The sequence below is a fragment of the Pipistrellus hanaki genome, assembly GCF_964339955.1.
Source record: "Pipistrellus hanaki genome assembly, chromosome: 9".
Classification (NCBI taxonomy): domain Eukaryota; kingdom Metazoa; phylum Chordata; class Mammalia; order Chiroptera; family Vespertilionidae; genus Pipistrellus; species Pipistrellus hanaki.
In genome coordinates, this window is record NC_140511.1 from 12,894,492 (window position 1) to 12,919,564 (window position 25,073).

Sequence of the window (25,073 nt, forward strand, 5' to 3'; positions counted from 1 at the left end):
ATCTGTGAATAAAAAATAAAAAAAATAAAACACAAAACACACACCAAGCTATGAATAAAATGGAATTTGCAAACCAAATACTATTAATCATTTTCACTTGTGTTTATTGACTGAAAGGAATCAATAAGCAATTTACATTTAGTGAAAGTAAACCTCCTCAAGAGATCTCCCTGGTAGCATGTTTACTCATTACTTGAGGAGTGGAGATAAGGACTTTTTATGGCTACAGATAATTTTACTATTGGTATTTCTAATGTAAGCACAAAACAGATTATTATAAAGGAGAATTTATTGATTTAGCACTTATTTTGAAATTATAAATATGCAAACAAGAATGGAAACCATTTTAGAGTTTTGAGTTTTCCTTTTCTTTAAATTCTTTACCAATCTGTTTAGGGAAGTTCAGACCTATTCTCTCAGGACTGATTTGAGGAATGTAAGAATTCCTAGCCTATCTCTGGGGTCAACTTATTATCCCAGGTCTGTTTGACCTGTGCCCTCCTCTGATTTAGCTAAACCTGTCAAAAGTAAATTCAGCCCTAACCAGTTTGGCTCAGTGGATAGAGCGTCGGCCTGTGGACTGAAGGGTCCCGGGTTCGATTCCAGTCAGGGGCATGTTCATTGGTTGTGGGCACGTCCCCAGTGGAGGGGTGTACAGGAGACAGCTGATGGATGATTCTCTCTCATCGATGTTTCTTCTGCCTCTGTCCCTCTCTGTAAAAAAATCAATAAATTAAAACAACAACAACAAAAAAAACAGCCATGGCTGACATCAGGACCAGATGCATGGAATAATGACCCCCTGCCCTGGTGCTGGCCACAACGCTGAGTGGGCAAACCTGGAAAGCTACTGAATATTTCATTGAAATCCTCTCGTGGGACCTCCTCTAAGATTCCTAGGACGGAGAACCCAGGGTGCTCTTCCTATCTGGAGCACGCCCAAGCTTTTCCCTTCCCGTTCTCCGCCGGGACCGGCACATTGCCCAGGCAGTTTGGCTTTGTAATAGAACATTTATTGGGTAAATCACAGATGTAGGAGTAATTCCTAGAATAAACGGGCTTAGAAGACAACTTACGGAGGTAAAGGAAGGGCCCTGAGAGCTTGGGAGTGAGGAAGCTAAAGGTAGCATGCCTCGGGCAGGGACAGGGAGAGGGTTAGGGAAAGGCATGGGGGTATTCCCAGGAGGGAGAGTGCAGTGGTTCCTCTGTCCTAGGGGTTTTAAGGGTGGAGATTTCAGGGGAGGTCCCAAGAGATCTTAAAATATTTTTGTTTTTTCTTGTTTTTGTTAATATTAAGCAGTTTTCTGCTTGTGTCCTTTTAGGGTTGTGGTCTTCAGTGACTGACTGATGGGCACCAGGGCATTGGCTCAGTGGATAGAGTGTCGGTCCTTGGACTGAAAGGTGGGAGGTTTGATTCCAGTCAAGGGCACATACCTCAGCTGCAGGCTCCCGGGCTCTGGTCCCTGATTGAGGTGTGCACAGGAGGCAACCAATCAATGGGTCTCTCTCACATCAATGTTTCTCTCTGTCTCTCCTTCTCCCTTCCATTCTTAAGAAAATCAATGGAAAAATATCCCTGACAGGATTAATAAAAAACACACACACACACAAAATCAAAGCAGTTGATTCTACAATAGATCAGCGATGGCTCTTTTAGCTTATTTCTGGAGCTAAAATGTTACTGAAGCCTCAATGTCATCTCTAGGAAGGAAAGGTGTAGGGAGCGGGTGACTAGGGAGGAAAAGTCCCCCAGAACGAGGTCCCACCCTACAATTGATTGTCCTTTGCCAGGCACCTCCGGCTTTCCACCCTGGTGACCTTCTGTATCTGGCCCATCGTCCTAACTCTGCTCATGTCTAACTGCCTACCACAGAAGTATATATTTTAGGCAATTCAAAATCATTACTGTTAACGTAAAAAACAAACAAACACTAAAACCTATAAGGAACTTTTCTGAGTTTATTTGAGCCAAACTGTTCACATATGCTGGGAAGCAGAACCTCAATGAACTGAGATAATGCTCCGGAGAATGGAGGGTTACATCTGTATTTATACATTGCCATCAAAGGAAAGGGATATAGTTAGTTGGGTTACATGAAATCCATAGAGAGGATGGAGAAAGCAAAGTAGGCAGACCTTGGGATTGGATAAGAAGTAAAAAGATAGACACGTACGAGTGCAGAGACAATTAACATAACAATGAAGGAATTTGTGGTATCTGTCCTGGAGTCCAGGTTGTGCCCCAGAAAAAGGGAAGTTACAAGTTACCCAGGCATTTCAAGGGTGTGTTATCAAAGATGCAAAAAGACAGATAGGCTCAGTTAAGGTCCAAGTTGACCTTGTCTGGGAAGATACCAGAGGACGTGGTGCTTTTGGTTAAACTTTAATTTCAGACCACCCTATGTGGTTACTTTAGGTCTCTGAGTTTGCAGGCCTTCCCTGAGCTTGCCAGATTAGCAAGTGGCACCTTTCGTCCACATTACATTTTTGTAATGATTTGTAAAATTATAAGCCCTCTCACCAATCACAATTATTCCACTGATTCTTCCAATTGTTATTTTTTATATAATTTAACAATATGATTACTCTAAATATTACTTCAAATATGCCTTTCCACTTAATCTGGACATTTTATACAGTATTTCTCAACTATAGATTGCCTGCATATTATTTTGTTAGGCAGCTGTGCCTGCTTAGTCTTTCCCTCATTTTTGTATGTTTTTCCATTTCTTTTTGTTATAAAGATTCTGAAACCTTTCCCCCTTGTTTTGAATGCCTCAAGGACACTAGAATAGGATTTTTTTTGAGAGATTATGTAAACATTTTTCCTATTATTTCAAATTACTATATTGCTATCTCTAAAGCAACCAATAGTGCCCCCAAAGGAGATCATCTCTGTATGCAATCTCATTAATACTGTTTTTTTGACCTATGTAAAACAGTACCTCCTGGCTGCTTTAATTTTCCAAATGTTTAATCGCCAGCAAGGGTGAACATGTTCATTTCAAATGTTGCGGTTTCCTCCTATTCGTTGTGTTCATGGTGTTCTCTGCCCATCTCCAGGGATTTAAGAGCGATATAAATAAATACTGCACTTGCTTCCTTCTAATCTAATGTCACTCTCAGCTCAGAAGTGAGATCTTTTCTAATTATAGGATGATATTCCGACAGTAAATTGTACCTACCAAATGCAGATAACTTTCTGTTCATTCAAGGCGTGCATTCAGCCTCCACTGTTTACCACATCCTGAGCTATATGGGAAGACTCCCAAGAACAATACAGACACGTCTCCTACTCATGGCCTTAGAGTTTAGTTTTAGGACAATATAGTTCAAGCATCACAAGTATTCTTTGCACTTTATTAGGGATTCTACGGTACAACAGCAATGCACACGGGTTTTGTATCGTCACACAGGGAATACGTTAGTCCTGCTACCGAGCACATGAATGTGGGCATGCACCTTCTCCTTGGCTGCCCTTCACGCCCTTTGGCTGGAAAACTAGTCCACTCCAGTTTCCGGTTGGGCTACAAACCTGAAATGAAATCTGTCACACACAAAAAAAAATTAAAAAAAAAAAAAAAAGCGCGGCGCACCCTCGGGCGGTGCCTGCCCCTCGGGGCGCGGCCCAAACCCCGCCCTGGGCCTGAGGCTCTGGCGCCCGTCGGTCCTCCCGCTATCCTGCCTCTGGTCACTCCCCTCAGCCCACCTCCCCGGACCACGCCGCGGCCAGCCCGGCTCCCGCCGCCGGTCCAGGCCTCCTCGCTTAGGGAGCGCCCTTCCTCTCGCCGGGCCCGTCCCGCCCGGAGGCCCCTCGGACCCCGCCGCCTTCCGCTCCTCTCAGCGCCCTCCCTCTCCCGGCGCCGGCTCCGCTCGGCTCCCCGCCCCGTCTCCCCGCCCTCTTCGGACCACCCTCTCCCGGCCCGGGGGGAGGGGGCGGAGCGCGCGCTCCTCGCCGGCCCGGGTGCGAGGGGCGGGGCGGCGCGGCGCGGCGCGGAGCCCGTTTACGACAACGTGCGGCGGCGCGGCGTGGCTGACGGCAGCACCGCGCCGCTCTCGGGGAGGTCACTCCGGAGACGGCGTAGGGCTGGGGGCGTTGGGTCGGTGGGACGATGTGGCGCGTCTGTGCGCGGCGGGCCCGGGATGCGGCTCCCGGGGCGGGGCTCGGGGCTCGGTGGGCTGCCCTGCGGGAGGGGCCGGGGGCCCCGATCGTCGCCCCGCGGGGCGGCCCGGCCCCGGCCCCGGCTCTGTGCCGCAGCGCGACCCCCGGCTACGGCGGAGTCCGCTCCGTCTGCGGCTGGCGCTCCTGCCCGTGGACCGCGCCGCGGGGCCGCTTCCTGCTGCCGCTGTTGGGGCCGCCGGGCCGCCGCTGTTACAGCCTCCCCCCGCACCAGAAGGTGAGCCCCAGACCCGCCTGCCCTTCGCGGGACCCCGGTGTCCTTCAGGGTCGGCTTCTTGGCCTCACCCTCTCCCGGTGTCTGCCCTGCACCGGCCCGGTACCCAGCTCTGCAGTCGCTCTGCAGCCTCCGCACCCGATCCGTCCCATTGAGAGGAGGGCGCCCAGCCCGGGGCTCTGGGTGGGAGTCTGCGGAGGTGGGAGTCAGACCCGCGGGGCTGGCAGCAGGAAGCTCGCCCCGGAGAGGATCTGGCGGCAGGAACTCGCCTGACATCCCCAAGTCCCCGGTGCCCAGCGGGTGGCGGGACTCAGGCAAAGAGCATGAAATTGAATGGCATGAAACGTGAAACCAGACTGAGGGTTTGGTAGCCCGTTTAAATGTTAGTGTTTCTCCCTTTTCTCCTCCAGCTTGCGTTGCCCTCTCTTTCCCCCACCATGCAAGCAGGCACCATAGCCCGTTGGGAGAAAAAGGAAGGGGACAAAATCAACGAGGGCGAACTCATTGCAGAGGTAAGTTGCTTTAAAAATACGGAAATAAGTTAAACAGGGACTGTGGTAGCTAAACTGCGCATTAGATTCCTGGGGGGGGGGGTAGTGAGTTACTCCTTTTGCTTAAAGAAACTTGGATGTTTATTTCCACTTGATGTTAGAGAAGCTTGGTTACGTTGTCAGCGGCTAGCAGAAATGAGGTTTTAAAAAATAATCCCTTTTTTCATCTCTGTGGTAGAGGTTATATCTTCACATGAACTGTAAAATCCTAAACACAAGCTAATAATCTTCGTACTTGGCAGCACAAGCCTAAGCTCCTACTTTTGTGTTAAAAGATTGAAACTGATAAAGCCACTGTGGGATTTGAGAGCATGGAGGAGTGTTACATGGCAAAGATTCTTGTTGCTGAAGGCACCAGAGATGTTCCAATTGGATCAGTCATCTGTATCACGGTTGAAAAGTGAGTAGTGCCCTGGTAATTTTGGGGACTTAGGTGATTAGTGGGCTATTTTAACTCAGAATTGAGGAATTGGGAGTTAAAAGGCTCCTAAGACTCCTGTAGGAGCTAAATCCGCTTATAACCCCCCCCCTTGTACTTACGCATTCTTTCTCTTCCTTAGACCTGAGGATGTTGAGGCCTTTAAAAGCTACACATTGGACTCGGCAGCACCCACCCCACAAGCGGCCCCAGCACCGTCCCCTGCTGTCGCTTCTGCGCCACCTACACCCTCTGCTCCACCTCTACCTGCTGCTCAGGCTCCTGGTAGCTCATATCCCACTCACATGCAGGTGGGCTCCGCCTCTGGGTGTTAACTCTAGAGAGTTTATTATCTATTCGTTAGTTTGCATAGACGGCTGTCACATTCTGGAAACTGGCATTAAATATGGCTACCTCTTGTCCTGAAAGCAAATAGAAATTTAAACATGAAAATTGGTAACTTTTATTCCTAGTTGTTATTTCCAGGTGTGTTATCCTCAGGCACAATGCAGTAGCAAGGTAATGCTTGGCATTTTTCATTCACGACATTATGTTCAATTTTGAGGAAGATTTGTACTTATATGTATCTACTCCCTGTATAGACAGTTTTTAGTAGGCCTCAAGTACGGTCTGTTGAATGAAAGTCCTCAGTTGGTGTTTTCCTTTGCAGTGCGGTGTTTTGTTTTCTAAGAGAGGGTGAAGTAGTCCAATAGTATTAATAAATGAGAGAATTAACAATAAAGAAATAAGTGTAGCCGAAACCCATTTGGCTCAGTGGTAGAGCGTCGGTCTGAGGACTGAAAGGTCCCAGGTTCGATTCTGGTCAAGGGCATGTACATTGGTTGTGGGCACATCCCCGGTGGGGGGTGTGCAAGAGGCAGCTGATCGATGTTTCTAGCTCTCTATCCCTCTCTCCTCCTCTCTGTAAAAAATCAATAAAATATATTTTTTAAAAAAGAAAAAGAAATAAGTGTGGAATAGACATATGTCATATCATTGAAACAAAGCTGGAGGCAACAATCACTCTTGATTCTCTTAACTAAACCAGTTTATTAGATATTAGTGTAATCCCAGGTATATTTGTGTGTTTCTGATACTAGACGTGGTTAAAAACCAACTGCCTCTGTAAAGAATTAAGGTTAGGACTTTTCCTTCACTTAGTTATTTTTAGAAATTTTTATACAAGAGACTCTTTTATGTGAACATAATGATCTACTCCATGATCTATAACAGTCACTAATGATGAAGTTTTGCCTGGTATTTATTTCACATATTTATTTCATCTTGTTGAGCAAATTCTGTCTCATTACATAACCCTGACTTCATTTCTCTCCATTTTATATCTGTGGCTTTATATACAAGGGTTAGGGTTATGTCTTAATTATCCTAATTTTTGTTGTTGTTAATCCTCACCTGAGGATGAAGGGAGAGATAGAGAGGGAGAGAAACATAGATGTGAGATTCAGTGCTTGGTTGCCTCCCGCATGAGCCCCAACCAGGACCCGGGACCAGGCCTGCAATTGAGGTCCATGCCCTTGACTGGAATTGAACCTGGGACCCTTAAGACCAGGGGCCAGTGCTCTATCAATTCAGCCAAAACAGCTAGAGCCCATATCCTAATTCTTTTTTAGTGAGAGTTTTAATTAAAATTATTGGGATAGTATTAAAATTATTGGTTTAATAAGATTAGATAAATTTCAGGTGTACAACCTTATACTACAATACATTTACTTTGTTTTTTTTGTTTTTTGTTTTTTTAAATATATTTTTATTGATTTTTTTACAGAGAGGAAGGGAGAGAGATAGAGAGCTAGAAACGTCGATGAGAGAGAAACATCGACCAGCTGCCTCTTGCACACCCCCTACTGGGGATGTGCCCGCAACTCGGGTACATGCCCTTGACCAGAATCGAACCTGGGACCTTTCAGTCCGCAGACCAACGCTCTACCACTGAGCCAAACCGGTTTCGGCACAATACATTTACTTTGTTATGTGCTCACCATATGGTCTCCTTCTGTCACCTTGTATTTGATCCCCTTTACCTTCCTGCTAACCCCCTTTCCTTCTGGTAACTGCCATTCTGTCGTAACTGTAACTTTGTTTGTTGCTTTTTTAAAAAAATATATATTTTATTAATTTTTTATAGAGAGGAAGAGAGAGGGATAGAGAGTTAGAAACATCAATGAGAGAGAATCATCAATCAGCTGCCTCTTGTACACCCCCTACCGGGGATGTGCCCGCAACCAAGATACATGCCCTTGACCGGAATCGAACCAGGGACCTTTCAGTCCGCAAGCCGACACTCTATCCACTGAGTCTGTTTGTTGCTTTTTGTTTTGTATCCCACATAAGTGAAATCATACAGTTCTTTTTCTGTCTCACTTATTTAGCACAATATTCCCAAGATCTATTCACGTTATCGCAATGGCAGTGTTTTGTTTTGTTTTTTCATGGTTAAGTAGTATTGCGTTCTCTGTGTGTGTATGCTTGTATGTGTGTATGGTCCTTCAAAAATGTATGAAAACACTTTAACTAATTTTAAAGATAGTGTCTATTAAAAATACATTTCATTTTCAAAATTGAGCTATCAGCTGTTATAGTGTGTATACATTTTGGGGGGATGCTCCTCTTTATCTCATCTCCACTATGGATAAGTAGATGAAGATGGCAAATTCTGAACGAGAAAAACATTTAAAATTTCTTTCTAATCAGAATTCTAAGTTTTGTTTTACTTTTTCCCCTGCCTTCGTGAAACATCAATTGAAATGATTTTTCTCAAACACTACAAAGTCACCAAACAAAACCCATAATCAAGTAAGCATCCAAATTCAGTGGACACACAAGCCCTATAAATAGGAAGACAATTTTTAATTTAGATTAGCCAATCTACGGTTTAGATTTTATTGGGGTGGAAGTGACTTGTAAAGAAAAGTTCTTCTTTTTTTAATCCTTTTATATTTTGTTTTGTTTTCTCACCTGAGGACTGAGGATACTTTTCCCATTGATTTTCAGAGAATGGAAGGGAGTGCGGAGGAGGGAGAGAGACACCATATCAATTGGTTGCCTCCCACAGGTGCTCCCACTAGGGGCAGGGATGGAACCTGCAACCTAGGTATATGCCCTTGACTGGGGACCCTCTGGTGTGCAAACTAATGCTCTAACCACTGAGCATGCTAGCCAGGACTGTTTTGTGTTTTTGTTTGTTTGCTTTTTAATATATTTTTATTGATTTCAGCGAGGAAGGGTGGGGAGAGAGAGAGAGAGAGACATCAATGATGAGAGAAAATAATTGATCAACTGCCTCCTGCACATCCCACACTGGGGATTGAGCCCCCAGTCCAGGTATGTTCCCTGACCAAGAATCATACTATGACCTCGTTCATAGATCCATACTCAACCACTGAGCCAAGCTGGCCCGGTTGTTGTTGGGTTGGTTTTTTAAAAAATATATTTATTGCCGAAACCGGTTTGGCTCAGTGGATAGAGCATTGGCCTGTGGACTGAAAGGTCCCAGGTTAGATTCTGGTCAAGGGCATGTACCTTGGTTGCTGGCATATCCCAGTAAGGGGTGTGCAAGAGGCAGCTGATCAGTGTTTCTCTCTCATTGATGTTTCTAACTCTCTGTCCCTCTCTTCCTCTCTGTAAAAAAATCAATATATATATATATATATGTTTATTGATTTCAGAGCGGAAGGGAGAGGAAGAGAGAGAAGCATCAGTCGGCAGGCCAATACTCTATCCATTCAGCCAAACTGGCCAGGGCTTAATTGATTTTTAGAGAGAGCAGAGAGGGGAAGGAGAGAGAAACATTGATCAGTTGCCTCCTGTATTTGCCCTGACAGGGACTCAAACCCAAAACCTTTTGGGATACAGGATCACGTTCCAACCAACTGAGTCACCTGGCCAGGGCAAGAGCAGGTCTTAATATTAGTTGCTTTTATCTTGGAAAGATGTCTGGGAAGTTTGGGAGAAATGCAGTTTTCTCTGAGTGAAAAAATACAAAATTTTAATGTAATAGCCTGGACCAAGATCATTCTGTGAAAATGAAAAATTCTACCTTAATCTAAGTGTTAAAAAAGTTAAAAAGAGGTTCTTTGTTTAGATATTGAGGACTTAATTTTGACTCTAGAAATCTTTCCCATCTGCTCATTGCTTTGAACTTTGGAGGATGGGCCAGAGTATTATTGATAAAGCTTGAGAGTTGAAGGATTATTTTAACTGGCGGGACATTTTTGAGCACTACGCTTTCGCTGTTTGCGGGTATCCAGCAGATGGGAGTCTGGATTGTCATAGTCACCATCGTTGTAAAACTGAGCTTGCCTGAATGCCATTGTGTCCAAGGCTTTCTAGTATTCCGCAGTAATTGTTTGTTTCTACAGGTGCTGCTGCCTGCCCTCTCTCCCACTATGACCATGGGGACAGTTCAGAGATGGGAAAAAAAAGTGGGTGAGAAGCTAAGTGAAGGAGACTTATTGGCAGAGATAGAGACTGACAAGGCCACTATAGGTGAGATTTCTTCAGCTGTTAATGGTTGAGACACTGAGTTTTCCAATGAGGGAAGAGGATTGCCGTCCTATCCTATAATGAGTGAGTGATAACATGAAACATTTTAATTGTTGGGATTCATTTCCTGGAACAGGATATTTCATAACAGAAGTATATATAGTCAGATTTGTCAGTTTCAAACTGCACTTATATTGTAATCAGGGATATGTCAAGTTGGATATTTTTTTTTTATTTAAAAAAAATTTTTTGGCGGGAGCGCCAGAGAGGCCGCGAATTCGGTTTGGAAGTGTCTGTGAGCTCGCTTGGACACCATGAGCAAAGCTCACCCTCCCGAGTTAAAGAAATTTATGGACAAGAAGTTATCATTGAAATTAAATGGTGGCAGACATGTCCAGGGAATATTACGGGGATTTGATCCCTTTATGAATCTTGTGATAGATGAATGTGTGGAAATGGCAACGGGTGGGCAACAGAACAATATTGGAATGGTGGTAATCAGAGGAAATAGTATCATCATGTTAGAAGCCTTGGAACGAGTATGAAGAATGGCTGTAGTTACCAGAGAAATCAATTGCTTCCACATATCCCCTCTCCACAGTATCTGTTTTCCTACAATATAAAGATAGAGTCCTGTCCATTTTCACATTGAACTTTTGTTAAATAAACTTTTGTATTGATGAAAAAAAAAAAAAAATTTTTTTAAATGTATTTTATTGATTTTTTTAAAGAGAGGAAGGGAGAGAGAGAGAGTTAGAAACATCGATGAGAGAGAAACACTGATCAGCTGCCTGCTACACACACCCCCACTGGGGATGTGCCCCCAACCAAGGTACATGCCCTTAAACGGAATCGAACCTGGGACCCTTCAGTTCGCAGGCTGATGCTCTATCCACTGAGCCAAACCGGTTTCGGCTTGGAGATTATTTTTAGGCCACAGTTTGCTTTTTAGCCTTATTTATGTTACTGAGAAGATATAACAGAACTGTGTTATCTAAAGTGGGCAAAGGGAACCTAACTTCCAAGGCAGGAAATATCAAAGGCTGTAAGATGACTTTGAGGGAAAACTGAAACCAGGGTTTAGATTGTCCTCATAGTTTGAGAATGACTGGTAGAATGTATATACACCTGTTCAGGTATCATATTTTTATATGTTTTTCCTATTTTTATGCTCAGCAAAACTCATATATTTATAATAATACTTATAGATAATTTGTAGATAAGTATATTTCTCTCCTGTCCCTAAAGATGCAGTTGGAGATCCTGGGCATGCTCTGCAGTGGTGGTTTTCAGATTGTGTTCTGAAATCATGAAATCATTGGTCTTAAATCCCATGTTTCCTTGATGGCATCATGGGGTAAAGGGGGACTTAAGCAGCAAGCACTCTACTGTGCCCTACTCCCCTCCCTCACCAGGGCAACTCCTTATCTTTTTGTATATTGTGTTTCCACCATAGATTTTATCAGGGGAATGGATTGTTTGTGATAAAGAGAGAAACAAACAAAAAACATTGGTAACAATAGATCTGCAGTATCTGCTTTGAATGCCAGTGTTACTGTAGAGTCATATTCTAGAGACTAATCACTAGAGAAGTATATACCTTGGTTAACGTTTTTAAAAATATTTTTTTATTGATTTCAGAGAGGAAGGGAGAGGGACAGAGAGAATGATGAGACAAAATCATGCCTCCAAGTGGAGATCAAGCCCAAAACCCAGGCATGTGCCCTTAATTTTAACCGGAATCAAACCTGGCACCCTTCAGTCCGCAGACCGACGCTTTATCCACTGAGCCAAACCAGCTAGGCTAGGGCATCCTTGATTAACTCTTTAAACTATTGTGGTCTTGGAGTCCTCTCTTTTTCTTTTTTTCAAATTTTATTGATTTCAGAGAGGAATGGAGAGGGAGAGAGCGATAGAAACATCAATGAGAGAGAATCATGGATCGGCTTTCTCCTGCATGCCCTCCTCTGGGGATCGAGCCCACAACTTGGGCATGTGCCCTTGACTGGAATCAAACCCGGGACCTTTCAGTCAGCAGACTGGTGCTCTATCCATTGAGCTAAATCAGCTAGGGCCTTTATTATTATTATTATTATTATTATTATTATTATTATTTTTTATAAGAAAAGCAACAGCTGAATAAAATGTCAGTTGCTGACACCATAAAAAACCTAATAATACTGTATTTCTTAATATTTGGTAATACCAAATATAATGTCTTTGAAAAACTCCAAAGGTGCTTTTAGTAGCTCCCTTTGTTTAAGATCCATGTGGTTCTGATCTATACCAGTATGCTAATGCCATCTTAGAGTCTGTTTGTCTGCCTAGGGCCTGCCCTTGGAGAAGTTTTTAGGAAAATGTTTAGTACTAACTACTGTCTATAATCTCTCATAGTTATTTAATAGATACTAAATAAAGTGTTTACTTTGTACCAGGTACTGTTTCTAAGTACTTGAAAAATTTAACTCATTTAATTTAATTAAATATTAACTCATTTAATTTTCATAGTATCCTGTGAAGTAGATAATAATATCTCCATTTTGCAGGTAAAGAAGCTGAAACACACAAGTTAAAGCTTGCAAAGGGTTATATAGCTTGAAGGAGAAGAACCTTTTACTTAAAACTGTACCGTGAATTTGGAGGAGTAGTGGAATCCTTTAAGTTCCATAATAGTATTTCTTTCTGTTTAAGGTTTTGAAGTACAAGAAGAAGGTTACCTGGCGAAAATTCTGGTCCCAGAAGGCACAAGAGATGTCCCGTTAGGAACACCACTCTGTATCATTGTAGAAAAAGAGGCAGATATAGCAGCATTTGCTGACTATAGGCCAACTGGAGTACCTGATTTAAAGCCACAAGCACCACCACCTTCCCCTCCCTCGGTAGGTATGCTTCCAGAATGGAGGGAACACTTATTTAGCCCTTTCTAAATTTAGGGATTAGATTAGATGATATAGGTTCCTTCTAGCTCTAAGAGTTATGAATGAGAAAGGAAATGGTTAACATTTGTGGAGACCTACAAGGGGTGTGGCACTGCCCCATTCACCTAATAGCCAATAATTTGATCCAGGTAGCTTTCCTTTTGTTCATGCTGTCTTGAGTCATGTTGAGAACAAAGCTGAGATGACAGGTTCCTTTTCTGCTTTAGATGTTGATGTGCATATGGAAGGTAATGCTTTGATCTCCATTTTCTATAGAATTTACTATGTAATCTTTATCACTGTCAACCCTCTTGGTGGTTGCATGTTATAGTGGGTCAGGCTTATATTTATAATACATTGGAATCTTGATATAACATGACTTACTTTGCATAGAATTTAGTCTAGTGGTATATACTCTACATTGTATGCTATATACCTGTAACATGAGCTTGTATGAACTCTAAGCATTGATAACACTGTCAGAAGGCTTCTGCAGATGCCAGAAACATGATGGTGTAGACTAGGTACACATTTATGTCAGAGAAAATTTGATTTCTTACTGCCATACATTCATGGGGAGCTGGCAGTAGTATTGTTTTATTTCTTAAGGTACTTTCAACATGAGACCTTCCAGCATAATTTATTATTTTGAAATTAGGTTTAGTCAAAACGAAAATCATGTTGATGATGTAAGAAAATGAAAATAAAGAAGTGGCAAGAGAGTAAAGTGAAGAAAATCTGTAAGGATATATATATATATATATATATATATATATATATATATACTGGTCAGCGGTATTAAATTCCATGCTTCTATATTATCATGGAGTAAGATGACTTTGTTCTGTCTTTGACAACAAGTATTGCTATTATTCATATCCTATATTAAGTTAAGTAGGGAAACTGTTATGATCTTTGGGGGGAAAATGAAAGTTATCAATTAAAATATCTTTGACTTATAAAATGTAAGCTGTTGATCTTTCCGACCAATCTTTGCAGTGGTGAATTAACAATTTGTAACTTTTTTAAAAAGGTGACCCCTGTTCCTCCAACTCCCCAACCTGTAGCCTCCACGCCGTCAGCCACCCGCCCGGCTGCTCCTGCTGGACCGAAGGGAAGGGTGTTTGTCAGCCCTCTTGCAAAGAAATTGGCAGCAGAGAAGGGGATTGACCTTACACAAGTGAAAGGTGAGTCTGTTTCTATGGAATGGAGTTGTAAGGCTAAAATTTGGTTGCGTTTCTTCCTTAAGACCAGTAAGTAGAACTATGTGTAGTCATTTTTTCTGGGAGGGTGGGGAGAAGGGTGAGGGAGGGAAATAACTCCTTTCTGCTACCACAGATTTGGGAAACTTCATTGTGCTTTATTTAGTCTCAGATCTACCTATATAATATAGATAGCTTTTTTTTTTAATATATTTTTTTATTAAATTTTTATTTTTGTACATATACCAATGTCCCCCCCTCCCGTACATACCCTCCCTCCCCAGAGTTTTGTGTCCATTAGTTGTACTTATATGCATGTATACCAGTCCTTCCGTTGATCTCTTATCTCCCCCAGATAGCTTTTTATTCATTATCTATTCATGGGAACTGCTTAATTGTTGGTAAAACTATAATGTGCTTACTCAGCAAAGTTGGTTTATAGGACTTGATTATATAATAAGAATTAGTTCTAGGCTGACTAAATATAGCAATACACAAGCACAACATGAAGTTTGGGTGACTAGAAATGACTTAAAAACTGAAGTAATGCTCCCAGAGGGCAAAGAAAATGTTTACTCATCTTTTTCTCCCCAAAGAAAAAGTATAGCTTGGTGATAAGAGCATGGGGTCTTGAATCACTCCATCTAGGATTTAATTCTGGCTTTATCATTTTCTGTGTAATATTTTCTTTGGTGAATTAAAGTATATATGTCTTTATAGGGATTACTTCATCTGTTTTTACATCTGTAAAACTGATATAATTGTGTGCATTAAAATAGGTGAAGTGCTTAGAATAGAATCTAGAGTATATAAATAGTCAAAACACACTTGTTTTGTTCATATTGTTATTTTTGCCTAGCATTTAAATAACTGTTTTTAAACTAAAATTAAGCTAAAGTTTAATGTAAGGCAATTAAGATTCTTATTGAGATAAAGGGGGAAATTACTATTTGTGGTACCTGGTTTGATGGCTAGTACTTGTACTAGTCATTTTGTACTATATTTATTTTATGTAACACTTTTTGAAGTAAGAATTATCATTCCCTTTTTTTTGGATTAAAAAATAGACTCTTAAGGGAGCTCCCTTTCTGTTAGATTACAATTTGAATCAAGATTTGTTTAATTCTAAAGCTTGTATTACCACTACTCTTATGTTCTGCCTTCCTTAATTACTCAAGAAAATAATAACTGGTTATTTTCCCAGTTGTCCAGCTATGGGCACTCAGTGTTGGTTATCATCTTCACATTCAGTTGTTTTGTGGTTAGAAGACAAGCCAGTCTCCAAAGATACAAGCATAAGATACTGTAAATTTTTGTAATATTTGATTCTTGTAATATTGTAAGACCTGTTTTCCCATCTTTATGTATATAACTACTATATTGTCATTCTTTATATGTTATTAGAACTAGGGACAATATAAGTTGGAATAAATTTTTTTTTTAATATATTTTATTGATTTTGTACAGAGAGGAAGTGAGAGAGATAGAGAGTTAGAAACATCGATGAGAGAGAGTCATGGATCAGCTGCCTCTTGCACACCCCCTACTGGGGCTATGGCCCCAACTAAGGTACATGCCCTTGACCGGAATCGAACCCGGGTCCCTTCAGTCCCCAAGCCAACGCTCTATCCATTGAGCCAAACCGGTCTCGGCAGTTGGAATAAATTTTAAGACTGGGTTAATAAGTATATCTGAAGAATTTAGACAAGTAAGATGATTAATTTATTATTTAAACAAATATTCCTTGAGTATTGTCTGTACATCCAACATTTGCTCATAAGACAGACAGGATTTCTGTGTCAGATGGTTATATTATCAACAATAAATAATGAAATGAACAGAAAGGGAATATGGCATAGTAGTTAAGAGTGTAGATTCTGGAGCTGTAATGCTTGGGTTTGAACCCCAACTCTGCCATACATTATCTGTATGACCTTTTGTGTCTTTGTTTCTTCATTTGTATCTGAAAATAATAATTAAATAAGTTAAACACTATCTACACATAGGTATTAGCTATAATAACAATAACATGATTATTAAATAAGATGATTTATATGCTAACAAAGAAACGAGATGATATATGAGTAACAGGGTCAATATATGTGCAGTTATGATTTCTTTTAGATAAAAAGCAATCATAACTGCACATCTATTGCAGTGGTTGGGAAAGATCTTTCAAATGTGACATTAGATCTGCCATGGAAGATGAGTCAGCTATGAGTCAACTATGTGGAAACTGGGGAAGAAGCATTTTGGGCAGAGAGATCAGTTTGAAAGTGGAAAAGATCTTAGCATATTTGAGAGTTTAAAAGTGGCCTGTGTTAATGGAGCATAATGTCTTTGCTGTATGTATCTCCGCACCCTCCCACCCCCCAAACACACATAACAAAGAAAAGGTCTAATGATAGATGAGGTTGGAAGAAACATGAGTGAGAACATAAAGGACTTTATAACTTACTAGAGGCCTGGTGCATGAAATTTGTGCACAGGAGTGGGTCCCCCTCAGCCCAGCCTGCACCCTCTCTAATCCGGGACCCCTCTGACATCCCTCTCACAATCTGGGACTGCTGGCTCCTAACTGCTCACCTGCTTGCCTGCCTAATCGCCCCTCACTGTCTCCACTGTCAGTCTGATCACCCCTAACCACCTCTGCCTGATCACCCCTAACTGCCCCTCCTGCTGGCCTGGTTGTCCCCATTTGCATGCACCCCCACCCTCTCAGCCTGGTCACCCCCAACTGCCCCCCTCCCCCCCATGGACTGATCGCCTCTTACTGCTCCCCCCTCCTCCCCGCCAGTCTAGTTGCCCCATGCTGTTAGGTCGTTACTATGACAGCATCCCAGGCAATTTACATATTCCTCTACTAGTGTAGATGATAGAATTCGAATTTTATTTAAAGTACAGTAGAAAGTCACTGAAAGATTAAAAAAAGAACTTACATTTTTAAAGGATCATTTTGGCTACTCTTTAAAAATGGATTAAATGAAAGCCAAGACATCTATTAAGATGTTGTTTCTGGAATTGATGGTGGTGGCTTAGCCCAGGGCTGGGGAACGACTGGTCCTCCGGCTGTATAAGGCCCACAAAAATCACTTGGTCTGGGCATTCGGGGTGAGTTATTTAAATGTTTGACCAAATACAGCGGGGTAATTTTTAAGTTTATAATTTTGTGTGGCACTTGTCAGAAATAAGGTTCCCCACCCCTGGCTTAGACTATGGTGGTGATAGTGGAAGTGGAAAGGATATATTTTTTGACATAGAATGAACAGAACTTAGTCAGAGATTGGGTATGGGCACTCAACAGCAGTAATTTCAAAAGAAATATGTGGTGGAAGCCAGTTTAGATAGGTTGAAAAGTATCTCTTACATTCTGAGAGAGTAAGAGGTGTTGGGATTGTAGGTTTGGTGGTGGAGGATGGGTAGAATACCTCTCTAGTTGCTGCTATTTGAAGTGAGGATATCAGCTGGAGAATGAGTGTGGCTAGGTTGAGGTTAGGTTGTGTAGCATTCTCAGAGATTGGGAAAGTGAGTTCAAGGAATATGGGAACCCCTTTCACATCCCGTATGGTTCAGGGTTCAGGGTACTGGTTCTGGAGAAGGGCCACACACAAATTAAAGAGATACTAGAAGAAATTAAATTTGGTGATGTGGGGGGCCAGGCGGGAGCCCACCTTTAGTGGGAGGACTGCCGCTAGGCTCAGGCCTTGCTATCTCTTTTATTGAGGCTATGAGATACACCCATTACCCTTAAGCAGGTTTGGGATACACCCATAGCCCTTAGGCAGGTAATAAGCAGATTATCATATCAGTAAGGATTTACATGATTATTTGATGGGGAAGTTTCCTCAGTTACCTTTCTCTCAATTAGATTTGGCTCTGACCTTTCAGAGCTTCAAGGTTGACCAGCCTTTTACATCTTTCTATTAGTGAGACAATCATCGGTTTCCGTCCAAGGAACACATAATTTCAATGTAGTTTTGTGTGTCTATTTTAGGTTTGTGGTATAGTCAGTCAGCTAAGTATGTATCTCCCCCCCATCCCCCCATCCCCCCCCACACACACAACATTAAGCAACTTTAGTGCTGGCATTGAGAAGGCAGACATTTTGGAGTTTGATCAGGAAGTGATTATAATAGCGATCCATAGAATGTAAGTTGGGTAAGGAGGAACTGAAGACAAGAGGAAATAAAGGTCTTGATGAGGTCAAATAGATTTTACAGTAATGGAAGGGAGTTTAGAATGAGTGAGCTGAGAGGATCATTGATTGTGTGGTGTTTTCTGACATCAGATGTGTTTTTTTCCACACTAACAATCAGTTCTACAACACCAACTCAGTTTCCAATAATTCAATCCTATCATGACACTAACTATCCAGAGTAAGTGTCAGACTCCACAGGATTAAGGGCTCAGTCCCATGAGATACTCCTAATTCAGATGCCAGTTGCAAGTCCAGGGACCACCACATTCCTGACCTACATGGCTGTAAATCGGGAGTTCTTTTTAAAAAAATATATATATTTTATTGATTTTTTTACAGAGAGGAAGGGAGAGGGATAGAGAGCTAGAAACATCAATGAGAGAGAAACATTAACCAGCTGCCTCCTGCACACCCCCCATTGGGGATGTGCTCGCAACCAATATACTTGCCCTTGACCGGAATCAAACCTGGAAACTTTCAGTCCACAGACCGACGCTCTATCCACTGAGCCAAACCGGTTTCGGCAAATCGGGAGTTCTTAACACCACTCTCCCCTGGTGCAATAATGTACTAGAATTATTCACCGAACTCAGGAAAGCACTTTACTTACTGTTAACCATTTTATTATAAAGAATACGACTCAGAAACAGTCAAATAGGAGAGATATATAGGACCAAGCGTGGGGTGGGGTGAGTTGCAGAGCTTCCATGCCCTCTCTGGGAATACCACCCTCCCAGCAATAAGTTGGGATGTGTTCACCAATTTAGAAACTCACCATATCTCATTCAAGAATATTGTTTTAATTTTTATTTATTGGCGAGACATCGATTTGTTGTTCCACCTATTTTTTGCATTCTTTGGTGGTTTCTTGTATGTGCCCTGACTGAGGATCAAACCTAAAACCTTGGCATATGGGACCATGTTCTAACCAACTGAGGTACCCACCCAGGGCTCGGGGGTCTTAGTAAGAAGGCGTGGTTGATTAAATCATTGGCCATTGGTTATTGGGCTCAATCTCTCTGGAAGGACAGATTACGTAGCAAATTTGGCCAAAATGTAATCATTTGGGGAGAAACTTTTAAATCTTAAACCCTGATGTTCAAAGTTTGATTTGTCTCAAAGCTAGACATATTGTTTTTTTTGTTTTTGTTTTTAAAAAAAAAAATATATTTTATTGATTTTGTACAGAGAGGAAGGGAGAGAGACAGAGAGCCAGAAACATCGATGAGAGAGAGTCATCGATCAGCTGCCTCTTGCACACCCCCTACTGGGGATATGCCCGCAACCAAGGTACATGCCCTTGACCGGAATCGAACCCGGGTCCCTTCAGTCCCCAAGCCGACGCTCTATCCATTGAGCCAAACCGGTCTCGGTGCCATATTGGTTTTTTTTGTTGTTGTTGTTGTTTTTAATGCAAAGCACTTTCACATCACTATCCCACTTGAAAAAAAGTTTTTTTTTCCAATTGCTGTTGACATACAATATTAGTTTTTGGTATTCAACATAGTGCTTAGACATTTATATACCTTACAAAGTGATCATCCTGGAAAGTCTAATACCCATCTGACATCATACATAGTTATTAAAATACTAGTGATCTGGTGCACGAAATTCATGCACATTAAAAGGGGACTAATTAGAGGAAATAATTTAATATTGCTACTTGCCCTTTCTCTATAATAGAAGTGTCAGAGGTGAAAGAAAATTAGTAAAATGTATATGAAAACCTTTCTCCTGTCAGAGTCTGCGGCTCACCATGGGACCCAGAGTCCAGTCCCCGCCCACCCACATGCACCTCAAAATGGCATGAGACCCAGCCCCTGCCGCACGCCCTCCGCCCCGCCCCCCATTTGCAATCCCTGCCTGGCAGGGGGCATGGCCTGAGGTCCCCAGCCCAGACCAAGGCAGAGGGCATGCCTTGAGGTCCTCTGTTAAGCCCTGTCAGGTGGGGGACATGGCATGAGATTCCCCTGTCGAGCCCTGCTGGAGTGGGTCCCCCAGCTCAGCACCAGGAGAGGGCACAGCCTCAGGTCCCCCCTCAAGCCTTGTTGGGTGGTGTCGTGGCCTCAGGTCCCCCGGCTTGGTATTGGGGCGGGGAGAGCAGCCTGAGGTGCCCCAGCCCAGCACCAGGAAGGGAAGTGCACCTTGAGGTCCCCCGTCAAGTCCCGCCGGGTGGGGGACATGGCCTGAGGTCCCCTGTCAAGCCCCATGGGTCAGGGGAGGGCATAGCCTCATATCCCTTCTGATTGCTCATTACAGGAACTTGGGTGCAGCCATGTTTGTGATGAAGTGATGGTCAATTAGCATATTTCTTCTTTATTAGATAGGATTATTGACTATATTCCTTATGCTGTACTTTACATAACCAGATATTTTGTCACTATCAATTTTATCCTGTGAGCAGGAACTAGTTATTAGTTTCCTACAGATGAGACTAAAGTGACTATAGCTATTTGTTTAGTTTTATTTGACAACAACTGTACATTTTTGTCCTAGTCTAGTTTTCTTCCCTTTGCCAGTATTGCTTTATGATGGTCTGTTGCGCCTTCCTGGGGAGATAGAAGAATTTAACTCCTAAGAGTTAGGTGGCTGAAGGTTAGTATAGACAAGGCAGTCGTACAGCTTTCCTTTTTTTTTTTTTTTTTTTTTTCAGCTTTCCTTCTTTTGAGGGGTTGCAGTGTCTGATCGGCCTTGGTTGTAAGGGGCGGTTATGGTTTCTGTCTTTAAAAGGAGGGAAATCTAATAGGGGTACTGCTACCTCTGTTCTAGAGCGCCTGGTGAGGATAAACACAATCCTAGCCAACTCAATTTTCATAATGAAGGAAAGGAGTTGGGACGAACTTCATACAACGAGAATCCTTTTAAAAGTCTGCCCTGGGGGAAGATGAATCAATTTGACCAAATTTTTTCTAGAAGTGGGCCATTATAAAAGGTATTTTAATAACTAAATTCTGAATCTCCTTAGAATTAAGGTTCAGGATTATTTACTATTTAGGTCTGAAGTTAAACCTAAAGAGGTTTGTGGATGGGAGGAGGAAGGAAATTGAAAGTAAACTCTAGTAAGAGAACTTTGTAGATGTTTCTTATGTGACATTACACCTGTTTCCTTAAGGGTCTCCAGCACAGGCCAGTGTAGACTTAGACCCTTGGGAAAGTTGTGAAAAATGGAGACCACATAAGGAATGAATGGTTCTACAGATAAGATCATTATGACTTACAGTAATTCGTGGTTTTGGGGTAAAAACATTAACTTGCCTGATTTATCTAACACAATTGTTACCTACCATAACTGTAGACTCTTACAAATGGAGCTCTTTTCTTTCTTTCTTTTTTATTTTTTTATTGATTTCACAGAGAAAGAGAGGGAGAGAGACATTAGTCATTAATTGACTATCTCCTGCACACTCCCTATTGGGGATCTAGCTCGCAACCCAGGCATGTGCCCTGACCCGGAATCAAACTCAAGCTCAACCACTGAGCACATCACCCGGGCTCTTTATGCTCACATGAATCTAGAACCCAAATGAGATCTGTTTAATGGTTCAGAAAGAAGTTGTTTTTTGAGCCAATCAGGAGGAGGCACCTAGACTTCCTTTTGGAGATATAAATTGTACTCAGCATTACTCTTATGCTGGAATTTGAAAGTAAAGGAGATGAAAAAAAGAACAACTTAATTAGATAAAACTTCATAAGAGGAATACTTGCAATAGTTAAACTTCTGCCCAGCAGGTGTGGCTCAGTGGTTGAGCATCTACCTATGCACCAGGAGGTTATGGTTTGATTCCTGGTCAGGGCCCGTGCTTGGGTTGCGGGTTTGATCCCCAGTGTGGGGTGTGCAGGAGGCAGCTCATCAATGATTCTCTCTCATCATTAATATTTCTATCCCTTTCTCTCCCTTCATCTCTGAAATCAATTATATATATATTAGTGATGAGAGAGAATCATTAATTGGCTGCCTTCTGCACGCCCCCTACTGGGGATCGAGTCTGCAACACAGACATGTGCCCTTGACCATATTGGAACCTGGGGCCCTTCCGTCCTCGGGCTGATGCTGAGCAAAACCGGCTAGGACATCATCATTGATATCTCTATCTCTCTCCCCCTCTTCCTTTTCCTTTGAAATAAGTAAAAATATATTTTAAAAAATAATAATAAACCACAGCAGATCAAGCAAGAGCACTCTGTGAATTAAAAGTAATAATCGACAAAAGCTGGTATTTCCAGGAACTTGCAAGGTCAGGATTAAGGCTGTGATCCCTTCAGCCTTTGGTAGAGAACCTTAGGAACTTGCACTCAGAATCACAGTGTTGGTCTCCTTGAGGAACCAGCAGTAGGCTATGGTCTGTGGGATTGATATCTAGGTATCTCTTCCAGGGACGGGACCAGAAGGCAGAATCATCAAGAAGGACATCGACTCTTTTGTGCCTACTAAAGCTGCTCCTGTGAGTTACATTGGCTTTTTTTTTTCTCTCCCAGTTTGTCCCCTAAAAACTGCTTTGTCCAGCTTGTTAGACCTTTCATACATTATATGTGAATGAAATAGCTTAACCAGAATTGTGTTTTCTTTTGCCTGATGTCAGGGGCTAGCAATATATGGATCTGAATGTGATGTCATTCATCTATAAAAGCAAAAATGAGACACTACATTGACATGTATTTCAAATTTGTTTTTTGGGTTTTTTTTAATAATGACACTACATTTTTTTTCTAGCATATTCTCTTTTTTCCATTCAGGCCCTAATTTTATTTAATTTTTAAAATATATTTTTATTGATTTCAGAGAGGAAGGGAGAGGAAGAGAGATAGAAACATCAATGATGAGAGAATCATTGATGGGCTGCCTCCTGCATGCCCCTTACTGGGATTATATCTGCAACCCAGTGACGGGCTCAATTCCTCAGAGTGGAGCATGCAAGAGGCAGCCAGCCAACGATTCTCTCATCATTGATGTTTCTATCTCTCTTCTCCTCTCTCTTCCTTTCTGAAATCAATGAAAATATATTTTAAAAAATTATTTTGACATAAACTAACCGTTATACTTAGATTACAGAATTCTAAGTATAAAAATTAAAGTCAAAACTCTTAAGCATGTCCAGATTTGAATCCCTTTTACATTTGGGATAGAAATAGCTACTTTTCTATTAGCCTTTTAATTTGTATTTTGTCATCTGTTCAAGAGTCATTAGTAGTTGTTCCCATTTGATTATGCTAAGGCTGAGCCACAGTTTCTAAGAACTTTTTTACTTCCCCATAGGCTCCAGCAGCTGCCCCGCCTCCCCCGGCTCCAGGAGTGGCACCAGTCCCGACAGGTGTCTTCACAGATATCCCAATCAGCAACATTCGTCGAGTAAGAGTATTATCATAAATCTGGAACTAAGGCGTGGGAGCATCTTCATTGCATCCATAGTTTGAAACGGAATTTTTTAACTTGGCAATCTTAGATGATTAGTTTAAGAAATATTTGGGGTTTGGCCAGTTATATGCTTGGGATAAACACTGTCCTGATTAAACAATGTTAGAAGGGGCTAAGGTACGGTATAGTCCAAATCTAAGAATGCTTTTAAGATAAACACTACCAGGAAAAGGGAAAGATCCTGAATTAGGGAAAGTCTCACCCTCAATTCAAGATAATTGACTTTGATTATCTTTGGTTTCAGGTTATTGCACAGCGGTTAATGCAATCTAAGCAAACCATACCTCATTATTACCTTTCTATTGATGTCAATATGGGAGAAGTTTTGTTGGTACGGAAAGAGCTTAATAAGGTAAAAGGTCTGGAAATTCCAACTCTATAAACCACTAAACATTGACATTTTTGCCCATATCTTTTGTAACAATATGGCAGTTGATGATAGAAAATGGGTGTCATCTTAATTTTAACTTGTAAAATCTGTCTTGGAGAAATTTCATTTTCTTACCCTTGATTAAAGCCTGTCATTTAAAGTTGACTTTACCATGGATCCATTTTAGCCTAGCAGAGTCACTATGATTCTATGAAACTACTGAGTCCTTTGATAGATAAGATATAGTGTGTTTGTGTTTATAGTTAAGTACCAAACACTTAACATAGTGTTTAGCATAAGGCACTTTTCAGAACATAGCATAAGGCATAGTCCTTTTCTATGCGTGTGGAAAAGAGGAAGCAATTTTTTTAAAGTATATTTATTTATTTATTTATTTATTTATTTATTTATTTATTTCTTAGAGGAAGGAAGAGGGAGAGAGAGATAGAAATGATGAGAGAGAATGAGAATCATTGTTGGCTGCCTCCTGCAAGTTCCCCACTGGGGAATCGAGCCCATAACGTGGGCATGTGCCCTTGACCAGAATTGAATCTGGGACCTTTTAGTTCGCAGGCTCTATCCACTGAGCCAAACTGGCTAGGGCAGGAGGCAATTTTTATTAAAGTAAAAATATTCATTTGTAGATCAGTCTCTGTGGTAATGCCCTGGTCGGCTAGATTACATTGTAAAGTGTTACAGGAGTTCTTAGAATGGGCAGACCAGTGAAAGCAGTTGGGGAATTCAGAATGGTGTATGAAACACTTGGTTGAACTGTGGAGAATAGGAAGTGTTTGGACTGGCAAAAAAATTGAAAGTTTTCTCTCCCCCCCACCCCCCCAAAAAAAAAATCAATAAATTGTTTTTAGTCCTCACCTGAGGATGGTTTTACATTGATTTTTGGAGTATTGCCATCTTAACAATATTCAGATGAGCACAGGATATCCTTCCATTTATTTAGTTCTTTAATTTCAATGATCTTTGTAGTTTTAGAGTACAAGTTTTTGCACTTTTTTTGCTAATTTTTTCCTAGGTATTTTTTTTTAAATAGTGTTATAAATTTTATTTTCAGATAGTTTGTTGCTATTGTATAGAAATACAAATTGACT

At 41.6% G+C, this 25,073-nt stretch overlaps 2 protein-coding genes across 2 annotated transcripts in view; both read left to right on the top strand.

The window, feature by feature from the left end:
• Positions 1–4,006: 4,006 nt before the first annotated feature.
• The window catches only part of DLAT (dihydrolipoamide S-acetyltransferase), a 32,370-nt gene continuing 11,303 nt past the window's right edge, over positions 4,007–25,073 (top strand). Inside the window, exons 1-10 of the mRNA XM_084893898.1 lie at positions 4,007–4,397; positions 4,805–4,906; positions 5,221–5,345; positions 5,506–5,674; positions 9,743–9,869; positions 12,558–12,745; positions 13,818–13,971; positions 22,559–22,626; positions 23,439–23,531; positions 23,842–23,949. Coding sequence (XP_084750024.1) covers positions 4,113–4,397; positions 4,805–4,906; positions 5,221–5,345; positions 5,506–5,674; positions 9,743–9,869; positions 12,558–12,745; positions 13,818–13,971; positions 22,559–22,626; positions 23,439–23,531; positions 23,842–23,949 — 1,419 coding nt within the window. The 5' untranslated portion in view covers positions 4,007–4,112. The remainder of the gene's footprint in view (positions 4,398–4,804; positions 4,907–5,220; positions 5,346–5,505; positions 5,675–9,742; positions 9,870–12,557; positions 12,746–13,817; positions 13,972–22,558; positions 22,627–23,438; positions 23,532–23,841; positions 23,950–25,073) is intronic.
• Positions 10,100–10,563, top strand: LOC311627430 (small nuclear ribonucleoprotein G). The gene has a single exon (XM_084893931.1). It carries the CDS (start codon positions 10,181–10,183, stop codon positions 10,409–10,411), a length of 231 nt encoding a protein of 76 aa, XP_084750057.1. The 5' UTR covers positions 10,100–10,180; the 3' UTR covers positions 10,412–10,563.